Here is a 17,637-nt window from a genome sequence, read left to right on the forward strand (position 1 = left end):
AGATGAACGTATTGAAACAGTTATTCCTTATGTGTCAAAACTGATAAGTTACATGAATCTAGTTTAATGTTCTGTATTTTATGCTGTATTATTCTCTACTTCTTCTCTTGTAAAGCCACTGGATGCCTCTTTACGGAAAATGTGTTTGTGCACTGTCAGAGCGATTCTGATGATTTTATTACCTTTAAAAGAAACTGTATAATCCTATTAACACTTTTGTCAGTGAGATCAACTGACCAGATCCATTCACATATATCTATTTTTCATAGAGCAGGCCCTCAATCTCAGTCTGATTATGGGTAAATACGTACAGGCAAAGAAGAACATGGTCTATATGGTCTACGTAGACCTGTCCGCAGCTTTTGATTGCGTTTCGCATGCAAAACTATGGACGGTCTTAAGGCAAATGGGAGTGGACTCCCCCTTTTTAGATTTTCTGAGGGAACTCTACTCTAGAGCCTCGGCAAGAGTGCGCTTTGGCTTGAACGGAGAGCTGACGGCATCTTTTGGAGTAGAGCGTGGAGTCAGGCAAGGGTGTGTCCTGGCCCCCTTTCTTTTCTCATTGTACACCAATGGCCTGGAGCCAGAGATGTTGAGGGGGGCCCAGGACCTCCCACGTGTAAAACAGCGCCTGATTCCCGCTCTGCTCTATGCGGATGATGCTGTCATTCTCACGCGCACACCGCGCGAACTGCAGAATTCTCTGAATAGATATACGACTTTTATGGGCGGTCTGGATCTACAAGTGAACGTCAAAAAAACGTTTGTCATGATATCAGGTACTAGGAAAAAAGGAGTAAAAGACATCTATCTCGACAACCAAAAACTAGAGGTAACTCCCCAGTACCCATACCTTGGAATCATGATAGACGAAAGACTGACATGGAAGCCAGCAGTAGAGACAAGATGCCATTTGTTCAGAAGATCCATAGCGGCCCTGATGAGCTTCTCCCAGAGATTGGGGAGGAGGGCACCAGTGGAGCTATTGAAAATCTATAGTGCCAAGTGCCAGGCCATCGCCCTGTACGGAGCGGGAGTCTGGGGACACACAGATACCAGTGCCCTCCAGGTAGCAGAAAACACTTTCCTAAGATTTCTTTTAGCCACCCCGAGAGGCACTTCAACCTATGCCTCTCATTTGGAACTAGGAATTCCTTACCTAGAGGATTTGCTCAAGATTCAACCATTGATGCTGTGGCGGCGCATTTGGACTTCTGTCAAAAATGCACTGACACAGTCAATTGTAGCTGATACAATGGCTCTTGACCAGTCCTCAAAAGTAAAGTGGCTCTGCTACATTAGAAATTTCTTCTCGGTCTTGAGAAATATTATTTCCAACCAGAGTCCATAGTTGACCTTCCAAAGAGAGCCCTAAAGCAACTAGCACTCGGTCATTTAGAGACATTGAGATTGACCTCCGAGTCGTCAAAACCTTCGGTTCTCCATGCGAACCTGGTTCAGACAACTTACGGCATTCAGCCGTATCTAACCCTACAGGTCACCACACATGAGAGAATGCTGTTGACAAGATTCAGATTGGATACTTTTTTTAGACTGGTTGCTTTCCCCGCGAATAATAGCTGGGACGGAAGTCTACCCTTGTGTCCCTGTGATGGGGAATCTAACCAGTCCAATATACATGTTATCATGTTTTTTAAATTCCATCACGCACACAGGAAAATCTGGCTACTAGCAACACTGAGGCGTTGGGGCCTTAGACAATGTAAGCTGGAAGCTTGCATCTATTTTAAAGCCCCGTTCTGTCCTTTTTTGTTGATTTAATTGTGCTCGTTATACCTTGTTTTTAAATTGAGATTAGAATTGTTTAGACATTACTAGCTGCCCTACCTGTGTCCTTAGACCCGGATCGCTCTGCTGCATTGTAAAATACTACTGCATTCACCGCCATTTGGGCGGCCCGGTCCCCGCGCTTTGTTTTCCTGGGGCGCCATCTTGGGTGGGTCAGAAGCGCACCTCAGCCATTCGCTGAAGGCGACACGTGGACGGGCTAGAGCCCTATATAATCGGTAGGGTATGACGCGCAGCGTGGTCGCGCAGCGTGGACGCCATAGTGACGCCGGAGTCACGCCAGAGTCCAGCCCGTCTGCGCCCGTCCGCGCTGAGGACGCGCTGGACGGCTGGACCCTGGACCCTGACGAAGCCATTTCACCCCCCTATAGCTACTCATACCAAGAAATGCTACGCCTGAAACCTCAAAGATTGGGGTGCTTCCATCTCTATGAACCTGACGACCTTCTTTTTCCCTTACGATGTGGCTGTCATCACACGCGTAGGCCTTCTAATTCTGTCCCTCACCACCTCTCCTCTGGCCACCCCGACGTTATCAGTTCCTAGACAGTGGGAGTAGCAGGCATTTTGATTAATGCCCGCTCCCTTGTCAAAAACAAGATAATGTTCAGGGAGATGGTATTGGATAGAATGCCTGCCCTAGTGTTCGTCACTGAAACATGGGCCAAAGATTCATCTGGTCCTGACCTAATTGAAGCGGTCCCTGAAGGCTATTGCCTGGCTAGACTCGACAGACAGGGTCGAGTGGGAGGGGGTATAGCGATCCTTTACAAAGACCACCTGCAATGCCATACTGTACCCATACCCGACTTCCCGGACTGTTTTCAAGCTCTTTATTTCATAATAAAGGAAGCGCAATGTCCCCTCTTCAATGGAATCCTATTATATCGACCTCCAGGCTCGAGGACCGATTTTACGCACAACTTCCTCCAGTCCCTGGAACCCTACTTTGGTCGAGAAAATTTCTCCATCCTGGGTGATTTTAACTACCATTTAGAACGGCATGATGTATCTGATACATCATGTCTCACTGAGGCTCTGGCATCCTGTGGACTCACGCAGCGAGTTAGCGGGGCCACACATCGTGCAGGCCACACTCTAGATGGTATTTTCTCTAATGACCATCGTCTGACCACCATGGATCCGGTGTATCTATCTTGGTCCGATCACCTTGCGGTTCCATTCTTTTTGGAATATCATAGGGTCGATGGAAGCAAAAAAGGGAATCACCTAATGGAAACTACCAGAAATTTTAGGAATATCAGCAGTGATTCCTTTGTACCTTGGGCTGCCAGCTTTTCCATCACAGGTATGGACAGCGTACAGACCGCAGTTGGCCACTTCGAACAGGCCACCACTGAGGCCCTGAATGAACTGGCCCCAGTACAGACCCGCCGTCGAGCCAGAAAAAGACCATCTGCCCCATGGTTTTCAGACTCCCTTAGACTCCTCAGGCAAGAAGTGAGGAGGAAGGAGAGGCTCTGGCATTCCAGTTGGGACCTTAAGAACAAGGAAGCTCACAAAATCCTTGTCAGGAAATATAAAGCTGAGATTGTGCAGGCCAAACAAGATTACTTTGTAGCCTTGACAACCTCGCCGAAGGAGCTTTTTAAACTTGTTGATTCTTTAGTCATCTTACAAGCCCCTGATCCTGTTGTACCATCGGGTTGAGATGAATTTGACCACTACTGACACCTCCCCTTTGTGCACTCTGGACTCCTTTCCCCCGCTGACTCTGCAAGATCTGGAGATCTTGCTTAATAAGATCAAATCTGGCTCCCCCCTAGATATTTGCCCACTGAAAATCATCAAGCAGTGTAGGGAGACCTTCCTACCACCGCTGCTAGAAATAATGAATCTAGCCATGAGAGACGGTATCTTCCCCTCGGAGTGGAAGAATGCAGTAGTGAAACCCCTGCTAAAGAAGGCCTCCCTTGATCCGGAGGTCTTGAAAAACTTCCGTCCAATCTCGCTGCTTCCCGCTCCAGCGAAGATGCTTGAGGCACATCTTAACAAGCATCTCGCTGCCTTTATAGAAAGTTCGGGCTGCTTGGACTCCTCCCAGCACGGATTCAGGAGGGAACACAGCACCGAGTCGGCCCTCACTGTCGTGCTCGATAAGATCCGCACGACAGTGGATGGGGGCCAGACCACCCTACTGGTCCTGCTAGATCTAACTGCGGCCTTCGATACCCTCTCCCCCTCAATACTTACATCTCACCTGAGGGCTGTGGGGGTTAAGGACGCAGCTCTAGATCTATTGACCTCTTTCCTCGATGGGAGGGAACAAAGAGTCAAGCTGGGGGAATTCCTATCTCCATCCCGACCAGTGCTATGTGGGGTCCCTCAAGGGTCGGCTCTTAGTCCGACCCTATTCAACATCTACGTGACCCCACTGGCCAGACTAATAAGAACTTTCGGGATGGAGGTAGTTTCTTATGCAGATGACACCCAAATACTCGTCTCTCTTTCCCATTCAGATGTGCAGACCGCCTCCAAGTTTAGATCTTGTATGGAGGCGGTTGGTCACTGGATGATTCAGAACTCACTCAAACTGAATGGGGAGAAGACTGAGGTGATGGTGTTTGGAGGAAAAGAAAACATCTGGTCAGCCAGTTGGTGGCCTGACTCGCTAGGAATATGCCCTTCCCCCACAACATCTGCTAAGAATCTTGGGGTGATGATAGACCCTGCCCTGGATATGGGTAGACAGGTGAGCAGAACCATCTCCACCTGCTGGGGCCTAATTCACACCCTGCGAAGGATTAGGAAATACCTCTCTCTGCAGTCCAGAAAGCAAATAGCTGTCGCACTCATTGGCTCTCGCCTTGACTACTGTAATGCGCTGTATTCGGGGCTAAACAGGAGCCTCCTGCAGCGCTTACAGGTAGTTCAGAATGCCACAGCCAGATTTGTTCTGGATGTTCCCATACGCTCCTCGGCCACGCTGGCCAGGAAAACGCTGCACTGGCTACCGGTAGAACACCGAGTACGGTTTAAAGTCTTGTGCATGACTTATAGAGCCATTGCAAAAAATAGCGACTCGGGAGTCGGCTCCATCATCTCCCACTACACTCCTGGAAGGAACTTGCGTTCCTCCGGGAAATCGTTCTTGACAGTTCCCCGCATACGAAGAGCCAAGTGGGGTGGAAGGGCCTTCTCCACCCTAGCTCCCAAATGGTGGAATGATCTTCCTCTGGATCTTAGGTCCCTACCTTCCTTACAGAAATTCCGTAGGGCCCTTAAAACCTGCCTCTTCCTGCAAGCCTATGTGTAAGGATGTATGTTTCAACTTTCTGACTGTATTTTTAGGCGCCTTGATACCTGCGGGTTATTGTTCTGCGCGTTATAAATTTTAATCAAATCAATGTCGACCTGCAATCCTTCGCCTCCAAATACTGGAATCTGAATCCGTTTGTTACATTGTCCTTAATTTCTTAAAATGTATTATGAAGCATAGGAAAAACCTGTAAAAAGCACCTTGGAATTTTACTTCGACGAACTGAAATGTTTTGATATTTTCCTTTTAAAATTATAAAATCGTCTTTGTATGAATTTCTTTGGAACCTATTTTTGTAATTTGTATTTCTGCGCAAATATGTAAATTGTACTTTTTAAATTTTCCTTTTATGGTTTTCCTTTGTGAAAAGCCGAATAAAGAAATTTATATATATATATTTTTCATTTAGTCCTTGCCATTGAGCTTCTTGCAGCCTGTCAGGGAATCGAGTTTTTACGCCCACTGAGAACCACAACGCCATTGGAGAAAGTCTATGACCTTGTGCGCACTGTTGTAAGGTAACAGCAAACAAAACTTTCCATAGAGGTTTACAGTTTGAAGATCTACTGGCTTTGGTGATAGTTATTTATTTACTAATGTTCTCTGCTTGCTGCCCTTCAGGCCTTGGATGAAGGACCGTTTCATGGCGCCCGATATTGACGCCGTTCACAGGTTGCTTGTAGAAGAGAAGGTAAATGACCCTATTCTTTGTGGTTGATTGGTTTAGACTTCTATATTTAGAAACATGGAAAAGTGTTTTTCAGTCTATAATAAACTGTGCTGTGGTGGACACATCCACCCGCCCACATTTCCATGCCATCTGAGTACCATGAAAAGGTTCTATAATCCGTCCCTGGTTGTTTATCCTTATGTACATCAAATATATCTCTCTGAAGAAAAAAGTGTTGAATGGAATGTTACTCTAATCCACTAGCAATTATTATGGTTGTATACTAGTCCATTTTTTTACCCACTTTGCTACTACAGACAGGGATACATCAAATGCAATCAATCTTGGTTCTGCCCCAAAAGGTTGAGTCCAGCCCGAACCTATAGGACACATCCCAACTGTGTGGGAACACAAAGATTTGAGAGATGTTTTGGCCTTGACCCACTTTAGTGAGCTGCAGCTTAAGCCCTATTGAACTTCAGAACCGATCTGGCACACCTATTACCATTAGGATTACTGGCTGAAATTAAAGGAGATGGATTGAATGCTTCAGTTAGTAACAGCCATTTGTAGCTCAGTTCAATCTCGGAGTGGGAAATGTCCACTACCAAAATATAAGTGAGAGCTTGTCTAGGACTATCTATTGGACCACAGTTTTGCACATTGACAGATTTAACATCCAATAATAAGCACAAAAAAGTGAGGTGGAATGACAAATGTCAAAAAGCTTTTGAGGACCTGAAGCAATGTGCAATGCAACTGTAGGCCCCGGATCTCAGTCCACTCTATACTTTATACTATACACAGATGGATGCCACGAACAAAGGAGTTGGAGTGGTATTGGGACAACTCAGTGTCAAGGGTATGGAGCATCAGGTGGCCTTTTTTAGTTGTAGGGTACTGCTAAAAAAACAGGCAGCCATTGAGAAGGCAGGTTATGCCACACTGTGGACTTGGAGAAGGTTCCGACAGTACCTGTTTCGTACCAGGTTTGTGGTTCAAACAGGTCACAAACAACTCCAATGGTTGACGACAATGAAGGGTGAGAATCCTAGGTTGGAGTGATGGTCTGTCTCTCTGCAAGGTCTAGACTTGAAGATGGAGCACAAGGCCAGAATAGACGATGAGAATGCAGATGGGTATTCATGCGGGTTTTGATGATTCCAATGACCATGCTTCTCCAATGATGGAGTAAAGTTCTGAAAGTCTGATCTGGAAGGGGCATCTGTTGGGATGAGAATGTCTCCTGCATGGTTTGCTTACATGTTCCCATGCCCGACTATATGTATCTGGTATCCTGTTTATTCATTTTGGCTCTATTCGCACACTAAATCTAGTGTTTGTGCGGAGGCCACACCATGTCCTCTGACACGAGTGAGGTCCCAGACTTGTCCCCTGACTTGGAAGGGGGTGCACCAAGCATGTTATCATTGCACTGCCGGTAAGATACCATATTTGTAGCCAGACATTTTTATCAGTCATTTTAGTGGAGGCCTATTGGCCCAGTCATGTAAAGTTCTACTTCTATGCACTAACCTTGATCCTAGCGCTAATATTCCAAGTGTATTTTGTGCATGTTGTGTGTGTTTGTGTGTAGCCTGCTTGATGAGTGCATGGTGTGTATGAGTGGACCAGAGAATTTGAGGTCTTTGGGATCCATTGTTGATACTCCAAGCTTGGAGTTGTGTACAAGATAAAGATAAGGTTGTTTTTCGAGACAGTTTTGGTGCAAAGGAGACAAGGCTGCTTTAACGAATTCTGCTAGCACTTTTGCTACGTTAAGCAGCTGATAAGGTTCCTTTAGAATTTCTGTTAGCCCTGTTGTTGAGCAGAGATGCTGATTAATCTTCAGGTACCATTGCCATTTGGTAGATGGTGAGGGTGAAGGGTGGGACTGCAGTCTCTTGTTCATACCACTCCTCAGTGGGGCTGATGACACCAGGTGCAGAAAGGTCACACCTCTTTGTGCCTCTGTTGTGGGTACTTCAGACTGAACTACAACCCTGACGTGAGGAGCATCTTTTTGCATAAAAGCTGCATCTGGAGTGTAGTTTGAAGAGCACGCTTGAATGGAAAACCAAACCAAACTGGTTCTGAAATGTTCAGACAGTGAATCTACATCTCCTGTCTTCTTTGACTTTATGGAAGTGGGGCTCACTCTCCCACTTGTTGTTCCAGTTCCACCTTCTCTGTGTCTAAGGAAGAGAGTGCTCGGAGGACTACTGTGCAACCAGTAGTACAAGAATAGAGGGTCCCAGTACAGAGACGTTTGTAGAAAAAGAGAATAGGAAAAATGAGAAAGAATAAATACAAATAGGATTCACTGTTAAGAAATCACAATGATTCAAACCTTAAAAATAGGTTCACAATGTATTAAATTCAAAGAAAGATTAGTTTGTTCACAAGCGACAAAACAACAGTGCCCAAGGGAAGGGGGTGTATTTTTGTGCAAGGTTGGTGTGCAGGTTGCTGGGAAGAATTGGGAGGAGAGTGCTGGTCAAAGTGACCTGATTCACAGAGTAATTACAACTGTGTTGGCTTAAAAATACAGCCACACACTTCACATAAATGTACAAAAAGTTTCATCACATGCCATCATTAAAGCAACCATTGTAAATAAATCAACATTCTGGTCTAATATAGGCAGATACGATGGTTGTCGACGTTTCGACCCACTATGTTCTAGGTGACTGTGTGACCTTAGGGCTGGGTCTTCTTCAGGACAAGAAGGGCAAGAGACTGTGATTGCCAGTGGTCACGGTCAGGGACTACATGGTAATGAAGGGCCCTGAAGCTCCATGTGCGAGACAGGAACAATTCAATAGAATCTTGGAAAGCAATCTGCTTGAGTTATATCAATATATGTGCCGCCTACGATCGGTCGGCCCGTGGCGTGATAAAGGTTCTGAGCACAACATGCTTTCTAACTGGTGTAGGCTTGAACCGCCGGCAGAGGGTCGGTAAGCATCGCGTTCATAAGGAGAAAAGCCGCAGCAGCGTTGGTCACTTTGTGGAAAAGTACTGTGCAACCAGAGCGTGTTTGCGTGTCGCCAGCTTCACCAAGGTGAAGGGACATTACCTAATTTCACACTGTGTTGCGAAAGCTGATTACCTTTCCAGAAATGTCTAGAAGCTAACCTGCCTGCTGAGATAGAGAAGAATACTGCCATCCCTTCAGGAGGAGTGACTATCCAGGAGGAGCAAAGGGCAGCATGGCCCTCATGCAGTGGGAAAATGAAAGAGAAGGACCGCAGAGAGAAAATTGTGTGCGCTGGTGTCCTAGGCCCCAGACTCTACCGCAAGATTCCAGGTAGGAGCAGTGTCCTGAGTCGCAGAGTGACCCTGAACTCCTGTGCAACCAAGACTGTGTGTGCCAGAAGCTGTGGCCTAAAATCAGTCCTGAGAGACTTGTATGAGGCCATAACTTTGCTAGAGTCTTGCCGTGCTAGGCTGCACAAATCCGGACCCGAGCAGCCCTAGCAGTGATGCAACAAAAAACGGGTAGACCAGCCGTGAAGAGTATCCAGCACTTCTCCTATGCAGCTGCTTCCAACTGCTGGCGCATCACTCACAGACCAAGGACTGAGGAGGCCAAAAAGACTGCAGGGCGAGTGAGTCCATGAGTAACCAGGCAGGTGCTGAAAACGTCCCCATCACGAACTGTGAAGGATTTGTGTTTGAAAACTGTTTGATATTGCATTATACTGAGTACTGCGGTAATCTTCACCTGAGCCTAACCATGCTAGGTATCCAACCAGAGGTGGGAATCACCTGGAACATAATGGGGAGGGAGAACAGGGATCAGAAGTTTAGAGGAGGTTCGAACCCACTTAACGTCCCAGGACGCCAAATTGCGCTGAATGCATATCTTGATGTGTAGTATTAAGTTCTAGTGTTCATTAAAAGTACTTTTCTTTTTTAGAAGAAGGCAAGTATTGGGTTGCACAATCTGCTATTATAAGCTTGTGAGTGTGCTGAGCTTAAGTGCTCCAACTCTACTTCCCTGAGAAGCTTAAGACTGTTTGGCATTGCTACCACTGAGATTCTACTGATGAAGGGTTTGTACTTGTCCTAGTGTGCAGACACATAGTAGGATGGACTTTGGGACATCAGAGGTCAATTTCCTCATCCCCCATGGTTGCGGTCCACTGTAAGCCAGTTTGGGCCCATTACCCCCTGCTTGCCCCGTAGCCCGCAGACAGGGTATGACAAACTTTAACATGGTTTTTGTGTTGTGCATGTTAACCAGTTGCTTGGCACTTTGGTGCAGAGTTTGTCTGTAGTCGTGGGTTTGCACAGGTCACAGGGTTCCTTGGGAGGAAAATTCTACAGACATTCACTCGTTGTGAGGAATGAACGTAAAGGTATTCCCTGTGAATGGTGTTTCTTGGGAGGCAGAGTAATAGCATGCTATCCTAACCTGTGTGGAGCTGATATGTCTAGGGTACGTCTCTGTGGGGATTTTTGTAGTCGAAGTGTGGGACTTCTACCTAAGCTGAATGAACTGTGGAGCTTGGCCACGTGATATCTCACTAGACACCAACTGTATGCTCTGGCCACTGCCTTTTCGATTTTTTGGTGATGGGGGGGCAATGTGAGCTGCTAACAAGCCCTCATGTATGTGTTTTTAGGATGTGTCTAGAGCTACTGTATTAAAAGCGACTTAATCATTTATTTCGATATGACATCAGGTGCATTTTCTAGCTTGGGGTATACATGCATACTTTACTTCACTACTAATTGTCCAGTGCAACAAGCCTCAAATAAAATAGAATGTAACAAACATGATTATTCTAAGTAAACCAATGGTTGCATTGTGGAGTCAATATAGTTTTATTTGTACTATCATACACATTCTCGGTTACAGTACTGCAGCAGGATCTACACTGGCTCCTACATGTACAATGGTGGTGTGCCCAGAACCTCTTACTTGCCCGAAGAGCCCTGTTGTTGCAGTACTTAGTCTTCAAGTGATTGCTTCCCAGACTACTCCATTTGGACATTGAATGACTTCTGTTTAAAGTCCTTTCAAAGTGAGATTAGTAAACTGAATTTAATAAATGGTCAGCACAAACCTTTGATATGACTTGTTAATGTTTAGGAGTAGCCAATATACTATGTATATTTTCAAAAGATGTGTTATAACTTCAAATAAAAAATCTCTAATATATTCGATTTTTTTAATGCAAATGCTACTTCTCACCATATTTGGTCAAATAAAACGATATTAAATTAGTGATGTCAGGAGACTAGCTTCTGTGTCCATGAACTGTAAATTCTGGCGACAATGGAGTGCAAACATTTTATGACATTTGATTCATTTTTGTTCTGATTCCACAGGTTTGGGAGGTGGCAGTCCCCTATATTGAAAAGTACAGAATGGAACATATACCCGAATCCAGACCAGTGTCGCCCACAGCATTTTCACTGGGTTCAAAAATGAACATGTGTTCTCTCCATGATCATAACGAGCAGTAGAGCAGATTGGTCTTTCTTGTATTACGTTTCTTGAGCATCAGCAGCTAATAGAATGTTTGTGGTCTTGTAACAACACACTCTCAGTTATATGTAAGTGCCCAGGGTCGGTAGAGTTGAGACCGGATGTTTATTTCACCTAAAGAAGGCAGGTGCTCGTCTTGAGCATAGGGAACCTTCTTACTGCATCTTCTAGACCTCTCATTCTGGTTTCTAAACTGCCAATTACTCTATGCAACTGGCTTTGCAAAAATGTCATCCCTTCTTGCTTTTTCGCTTCAAGAATAGCTCATGCTGTTTAATATAATAAAAAGGTTATTTGTATGAATAAAGTTATTTTTGGAAACACCTACTTGGATACCTAATGCTTCTTTTGCTACTGAAAGAACATCTGTTACGTGGAAGTCATCCCCTGCATGCTTCTTTCTAATAATAGCTTTCAACACAAATTCCCAACTCGGGCCATATTACAGAATACGGTTGGCTTTCTTTGTTTGCACCAGGCGCACTTTTTAAAAGGTGCGCACTGCGCACACAAGGAGAGTCCACCATATTATTTTGCCCCCAGGGAAGCCGCATAGTCGTGCTGCCCTGGGAGCAGCACATTCAAGTGAAATACAGAGCAGCTTTGAAGCAGCCTGTCCGTGTTTCATTGTGCTGGTGGCATCCCGCCTGCACTTTTAAGGAGGATTAGATATCCCCTTGCAGGCGGGTGCAGGGAGTGACTACAGCCGCCTGCAAGGGGATGTCTGGGTGTCCATAGGATCCATCTCGCCCTAAAGAGGGCTACTATCTGGGAGCACACGGACAGTGCACCACTTTTTAGGTGGCGCACTGCCATTGTGCCTCCTGACAGCTTCTTAGCCCCTGCTCCCACGTTTATGATATGGTGCGGGTGCAGAGGCCAAGGGATTCCCTCATATGCATGGGGCCAGGCCCCCATGCAAATGGGGGAGCACCCTCTGGTGATAGCGCTGACAGTATATGTGCTCCAGCACTATCTGTATTACAGAAAGGGCAGCATAATTGTTTGTCGCCCTTTCAGTAATACCCTGGTGACCCTGGGGTGTGCAAAGCAGGTGCACGTGCCTGTTGTGCCCCTGGGGTACTTTCCATAATATTGTCCCAAGATTATTGCAGCAGAATCAACACTGGCTCCTTTCCAAAGTCTCTTGCCAAACCACTATGAATATAAAATCACCTGGCCCAACTAGCATTTGGACTAAGAAGCAGAAAAGGACTTGCTATCAGTCAAAGACCAGCCACATTTAAGCTTAATGCATATTCATTTTTTTTAATGATGGAATATGTAAAATAGTCACGTAAGTACATTTTACCTGCCTATTACACACAATTACTTCCGGGCAATATTCATTATTCCAGTCCAAATTGTCCTCATCCTCAGTCTTTATGTCTTGGCGTGCATTCTCACCAAAGTGACAGTGACTTGTACCATTTACAAAAAATATTTTCTTAAAATCCAACCGCTTGTTTAGAAGAGAGATCTCCCAAATTTCTGTTCTCATATGAACCCTCTGGACTCACTACTCTCTAGCAATCCTGTATGACACCAAGCTGGATTACCCTCTAACCTTGGGTTCCGGAGTAGCGTAATACTGCTGTAAAGCACTTAATCAAATTACAATGTTACTTACATGTAAAACTGGCATGATCTTTTTTGGGGGGGAGATAGTGAGAGGGAAGCCACGAACTGCCAATGAAGATCACCGTAAATAATTGGGCCAGCCTTTCTCATCACAGTCCTTACTTAGTGAGAATTTGCCAATTGCTGCCCGGTACCTCCCTCCCAAGCACAACCATCAAATAGATTGTAACTTATGAAGGAAATCAAATATCCTCTCCATCTTGAAGTCCCAGAGATTATTGCATTAACTCAAGAAATACTTTAAGGTTATGAGTAGAAATGCACCTGACCAGCAACATTGGACCTCCATCGAAGCGAGTAATGGAATTGATCATCTTAGGCCACCTATGCTTCCTTACATTTGGCAAAGCGATAAATCTTCTCACGTCACACAAAACTGAGTGAGGCGTAAAAAGATCTGTGACCACGAAGATCCTTGACAGAAAGTACTTGAATCGGGGAACATACAATCAAAGACCCCAGAAATGCAATACGCAAAAGGTAAATCCCAGTGTCAGAACAAGTGTGTAAACCTCTTCAGAAGCAACAGGCGATGGCGTCTAGAGGCTAAATCAACCAGGGCTCCTTGCATCAGGCTATCGAAATACAGCCCCCTTTTCAATGAGAGCGGTGTTATCTACTGGATCAGGGGGCAATGGAGTCTAACCTAAAAGAAGAATGTTGAACTCCACACGAGAGGGCTGGCCGTATAAAAGGAAAAAGCTGCAATATCCCAGCCTACAAGGGTGAATATGCCAGAAAGTACGGCTTCCTGCCTCTCCGAACTTTTGTATATTCACAATCGAGAACAGAGTTTATGAGCACAGGGGGTGGGAATAGATACCCTCAGAGCAATGTTAAAACCTAAACCAAGATAATAAAACTACCCAAACGCTCTCCTCCAGCGTGGCACAAGTATGAGGAAGCTTCCTTCTCTGTCCAGTCAGCGGAGCCTTATGAACTCTGTCTGCTATCGCAGAAAGAAACTGAGCATACCTATAACACAATACAAATAAGCATTTGCAATGCAATAGGTCTCGCATTAATAATGTTTGAGCTATTGGCATTGCTAAATATTGCATCTTCAATTGCAACAAAAGTCTATAAATTGTAGGTAAAAAATGTGTATTTATTTTTGTAGCAATGGCGGCATGCTGCACTTTAGATGAATACTGCGATTGCTTCAATAGTTAATTGTGGATGCGGTAACAATTGATGCATGCACTGATGGCTGGTGGTGTGTGTGCCTGTTGAAATAGTGCACTGATGGCTGGTTGTGTGTGTTCCTGGTGGAAGTGTGCACTGCCGGTTGGTGGTGTGTGTGCCTGGTGGAAGCGTGCACTGACGACTGATGGTGTGTGTGCCTGGTGCAAGCGTGCACTGATGGCTGGTGGTGTATGTGCCTGGTGAAAGCATGCACTGAAAGCTGATGGTGTGTGTGCCTGATGAAAGTGTGCACTGACGGATGGTGATGTTTGTGCCCGGTGAAAGTGTGCACTGATGGCTGGTGGTGTTTGTGCCCAGTGAAACAGTGCAGTGGCGACTGATGGTGTGTGTGCCTGGTGAAAGCGTGCACTGACGGCTGATGGTGTGTGTACCTGGTGAAAGCGTGCACTGACGGCTGGTGGTGTGTGTGTGCCTGGTGAAAGCGTGCACTGATGGCTGGTGGTGTTTGTGCCCAGTGAAAGTGTGCACTGACGTCTGGTGGTGTGTGTCCCTGGATGAAGCTTGCACTTACGTCTGGTGGTCTGTGTGCCTAGTGAAAGTGTGCTCTGACGGCTGGTGGTGTGTGCCTAGTGGAAGCGTGCACTGACGGCTGGTGGTGTGTGTGCCTGGTGGAAGCGTGCACCCACGGCTAGTGGTGTGTATGCCTGGAGGAAGCGTGCACTGACAGCTGGTGGTGTGTGTGCCTGTTGGTGAAAGCATGAGCGATCATAAGATGTATACAGTTCCCAGCAGTCCCTCTGGCCAAGCAGGCATGAGGATAGAAGAGGTTGCTGCTGAACTTTAAAGGGTCCGCACAAGAACTTGAAGAAAGATATTTTATTTAGAAACAAACCTTTTGTGGGAAAACATTTTTTTTCCTTTAAAAGGTGCAACTTGGATGCCAATTCCTGGAATTGGGATGTAACTGAGTAACTTTGGGTTGTGAGCAGGAAAACAGATGAGCTGGAATTCAACACGTGAAAGCTACGTTCATAAATGGGCCACTCTTTGTTAAAATGTTAGCCGGAAAGAAAAACAATTGGTGACTTAAAGGGCAAACATTGTAATTCGACATGTTACTTTACTTTGCAACTTGATTGTATGCTGAAAATTTTAACCATACTCCTAAAACACAAGCTGCATATGAAATGAGTATTAGTTGTCATATCATTTGAAGCAAGAGATTTCTTTAAGCCACCTCCCGCTATCTAGCATCAATAGCGACTCAAAATGGCTGATACGTGAACACGGGTGATGCATAGATTCATTCTAAGCTGTAGAAGGAGCCATCGATGATGGCCCTTTTAACATCCATAACTGAACGCCACAGAACTTGCAATACCCAAGTTCATTGAAGGGGTGGTCCTGATAGTGGCACGGCTGATTCAAGATCTCTCATTGGCTATCCATGAATTTATTTATTTTATTTATTTTTACCATTTGTTAAGGGCACTGTTACCGGGCGGTGTCCTGGCGCTGAAACGATATATTATCTTCGAGAGGCAAAGAAAATTACTAGAGGTTAAAGAGCCATGTTTTGATATTTTTCCTGAAGGTCATGAGGTCATTACTTTGTTTTAGGGCGAGGGGCATTCCATTCCAGATGCTGGATGCTCCGTGGAAGAAACTACGTCCTCCCCATCGGGCTTTCCTGATACGGTTAGTCATAACCAGGCTTTTATTAGCAGATCTTAGTTGTCGCCCTGGTTTGTACAGTTGGAGGTGTTCTTGAAGGAAGGAAGGACCTATTCCATTTACTGCCTTGAATACTATACAAAGAGCTTTAAACATGATACGTTTCCGTATTAGAAGCCAATGTAGATTTTTTAGTTCCTGAGTGACCGATGCAAACTTAGGTAGACCAGTAATCAGTCGGGCCGCAGCATTTTGTAGCGTTTGCATTTTGTTCAGAACTCCCTGCTGGGCCTCCAGATACATGCTATTGCAGTAGTCAAGGCGGGACAGCACAAGTGCTGTCACCACCGTTTTCCTGCTATCACTGGAAAGGAAGGGAAGGATTTTCCTAATGGTTTTTATTATCCAGTGAATGGAGGATGATAAGGCATTAGCCTGTGATTTGAAAGAAAGTTGGGAGTCAATAATCACCCCCAGGTTTTTTACTGTAGTGGCTGGAATGGGTGGGGCTCCCATTTCATGAGGCCACCAGTCAGGGGTCCAGAGATTGGTCACATTTCCAAAGAGAAGAACCTCCGTTTTTGAGGAGTTCAATTTAAGGCAGTTCCTAGCCATCCAAGAACTTACTGCAGTCATGCAGTCCTGGAATCTGGCCTCAATTCCTTCCTCTCGCCCCGGGAGCAGAGATACCACAATTTGAGTATCATCTGCATACAATGTTAATTCGAAGCCAAAAGAACGAATCACCGGGGCGAGGAAGGTAACAAACATTAAATAAGGTAGGACTTAGGGAGGAGCCCTGAGGAACCCCTCCTGGGAGGGTAAAAGGGCTAGATTCAAAATCTCCCATGGCCACCACCTGGATCCTGTCTGATAGAAAGGATTTCAGCATGGTCAATGCGACTCCTTGGATTCCGCAGCCCTCAAGGCGGTCCAACAGAATGTTATGGTGGACCGTATCGAAGGCCGCGGATAGGTCCAGGAGCACCAGGACTGCCCGTCCTCCAGCATCCATTACTTTCCTGATTTCCTCAGTGGATTTAATGAGGGCTGTCTCGGTGCTGTGACCTTCCCTGAACCCATGTTGAGCAGGGTCCAGACCACCAGAGGATCGGAGGAAGTCACAAAGCTGAGCATTCATAATCCTTTCAATAAGCTTAGCCGGTAGTGGGAGTCTAGATATGGGTTGGTAGCTACTAGGGTCAGAGATGTCTAGATTAGATTTTTTGAGCAGAGGAGCTATTGAGACTTGTTTCCAACATAGTGGATATGCTCCCTCTTTGAACATTTTATTGAACAGATCTGCTAGCAAGGCGGATATAGGGGCGGCTGCCAGATGAGCCACTGAAACTGGGCAGGGATCCCGGGGGGAGCCAGATTTGGTTCTCAGTAGTAGCTTTTTTACTACTTCTGTTGTTACTGGCCAGAACTCCCTGAGTTCCAAATTATGTGGATTTGTTTGCGTGGTCATATGTGATCCCTCGGCAAGAGTGAGCCCCACATGAGGTTCAAGGGCTGTGAAGATTTGCTCCACTTTATTTAGAAAGAACTTGGCGAGGATCTCGCAGAGCTCCAGACTGGGAGGGATAGTGACAGAATTTGGAGTGGACAGGGTGGTCACAGTCTGAAAAAGTTCTTTGGAGGAGTTCTTAGCTCCCTCAATTCTAGCAGAGAAATATACACTTTTTGCTTTTTTGATCATTTCTTTATATATCTTTTGGCTTGTTTTGAGTTTTTGTTTGTCTGCCTGTGAATATTCAGTGCGCCATTGGCGTTCGAGTTTTTTGCAAGATACCTTGTAATCTCTTAATTCCAAGGTGAACCAAGGAGCTGATGGTATTGTGCGTGTCGGGCGAGATAATTTGGGCTTGACTAGAGATGTGCATGCATCTTTTATCCAGGTAGTGTATCTTTCAG

General features: G+C 45.5%; 1 protein-coding gene across 2 annotated transcripts in view; it reads left to right on the forward strand.

Annotated features, from left to right (window-relative positions):
• HAL (histidine ammonia-lyase) overlaps window positions 1–11,584 on the forward strand; it is a 387,900-nt gene extending 376,316 nt beyond the window's left edge. For both annotated transcript variants that reach the window (XM_078675784.1, XM_078675792.1), the window contains 3 exons: window positions 5,499–5,607; window positions 5,711–5,780; window positions 11,100–11,584. In XM_078675784.1, the coding sequence (XP_078531910.1) occupies window positions 5,499–5,607; window positions 5,711–5,780; window positions 11,100–11,237 (317 nt within the window). In that variant the 3' untranslated portion in view covers window positions 11,238–11,584. The remainder of the gene's footprint in view (window positions 1–5,498; window positions 5,608–5,710; window positions 5,781–11,099) is intronic.
• Window positions 11,585–17,637: the final 6,053 nt, after the last annotated feature.

The sequence above is a fragment of the Lissotriton helveticus genome, chromosome 1_1 (assembly GCF_964261635.1).
Source record: "Lissotriton helveticus chromosome 1_1, aLisHel1.1, whole genome shotgun sequence".
Taxonomy (NCBI): Eukaryota; Metazoa; Chordata; class Amphibia; order Caudata; family Salamandridae; genus Lissotriton; species Lissotriton helveticus.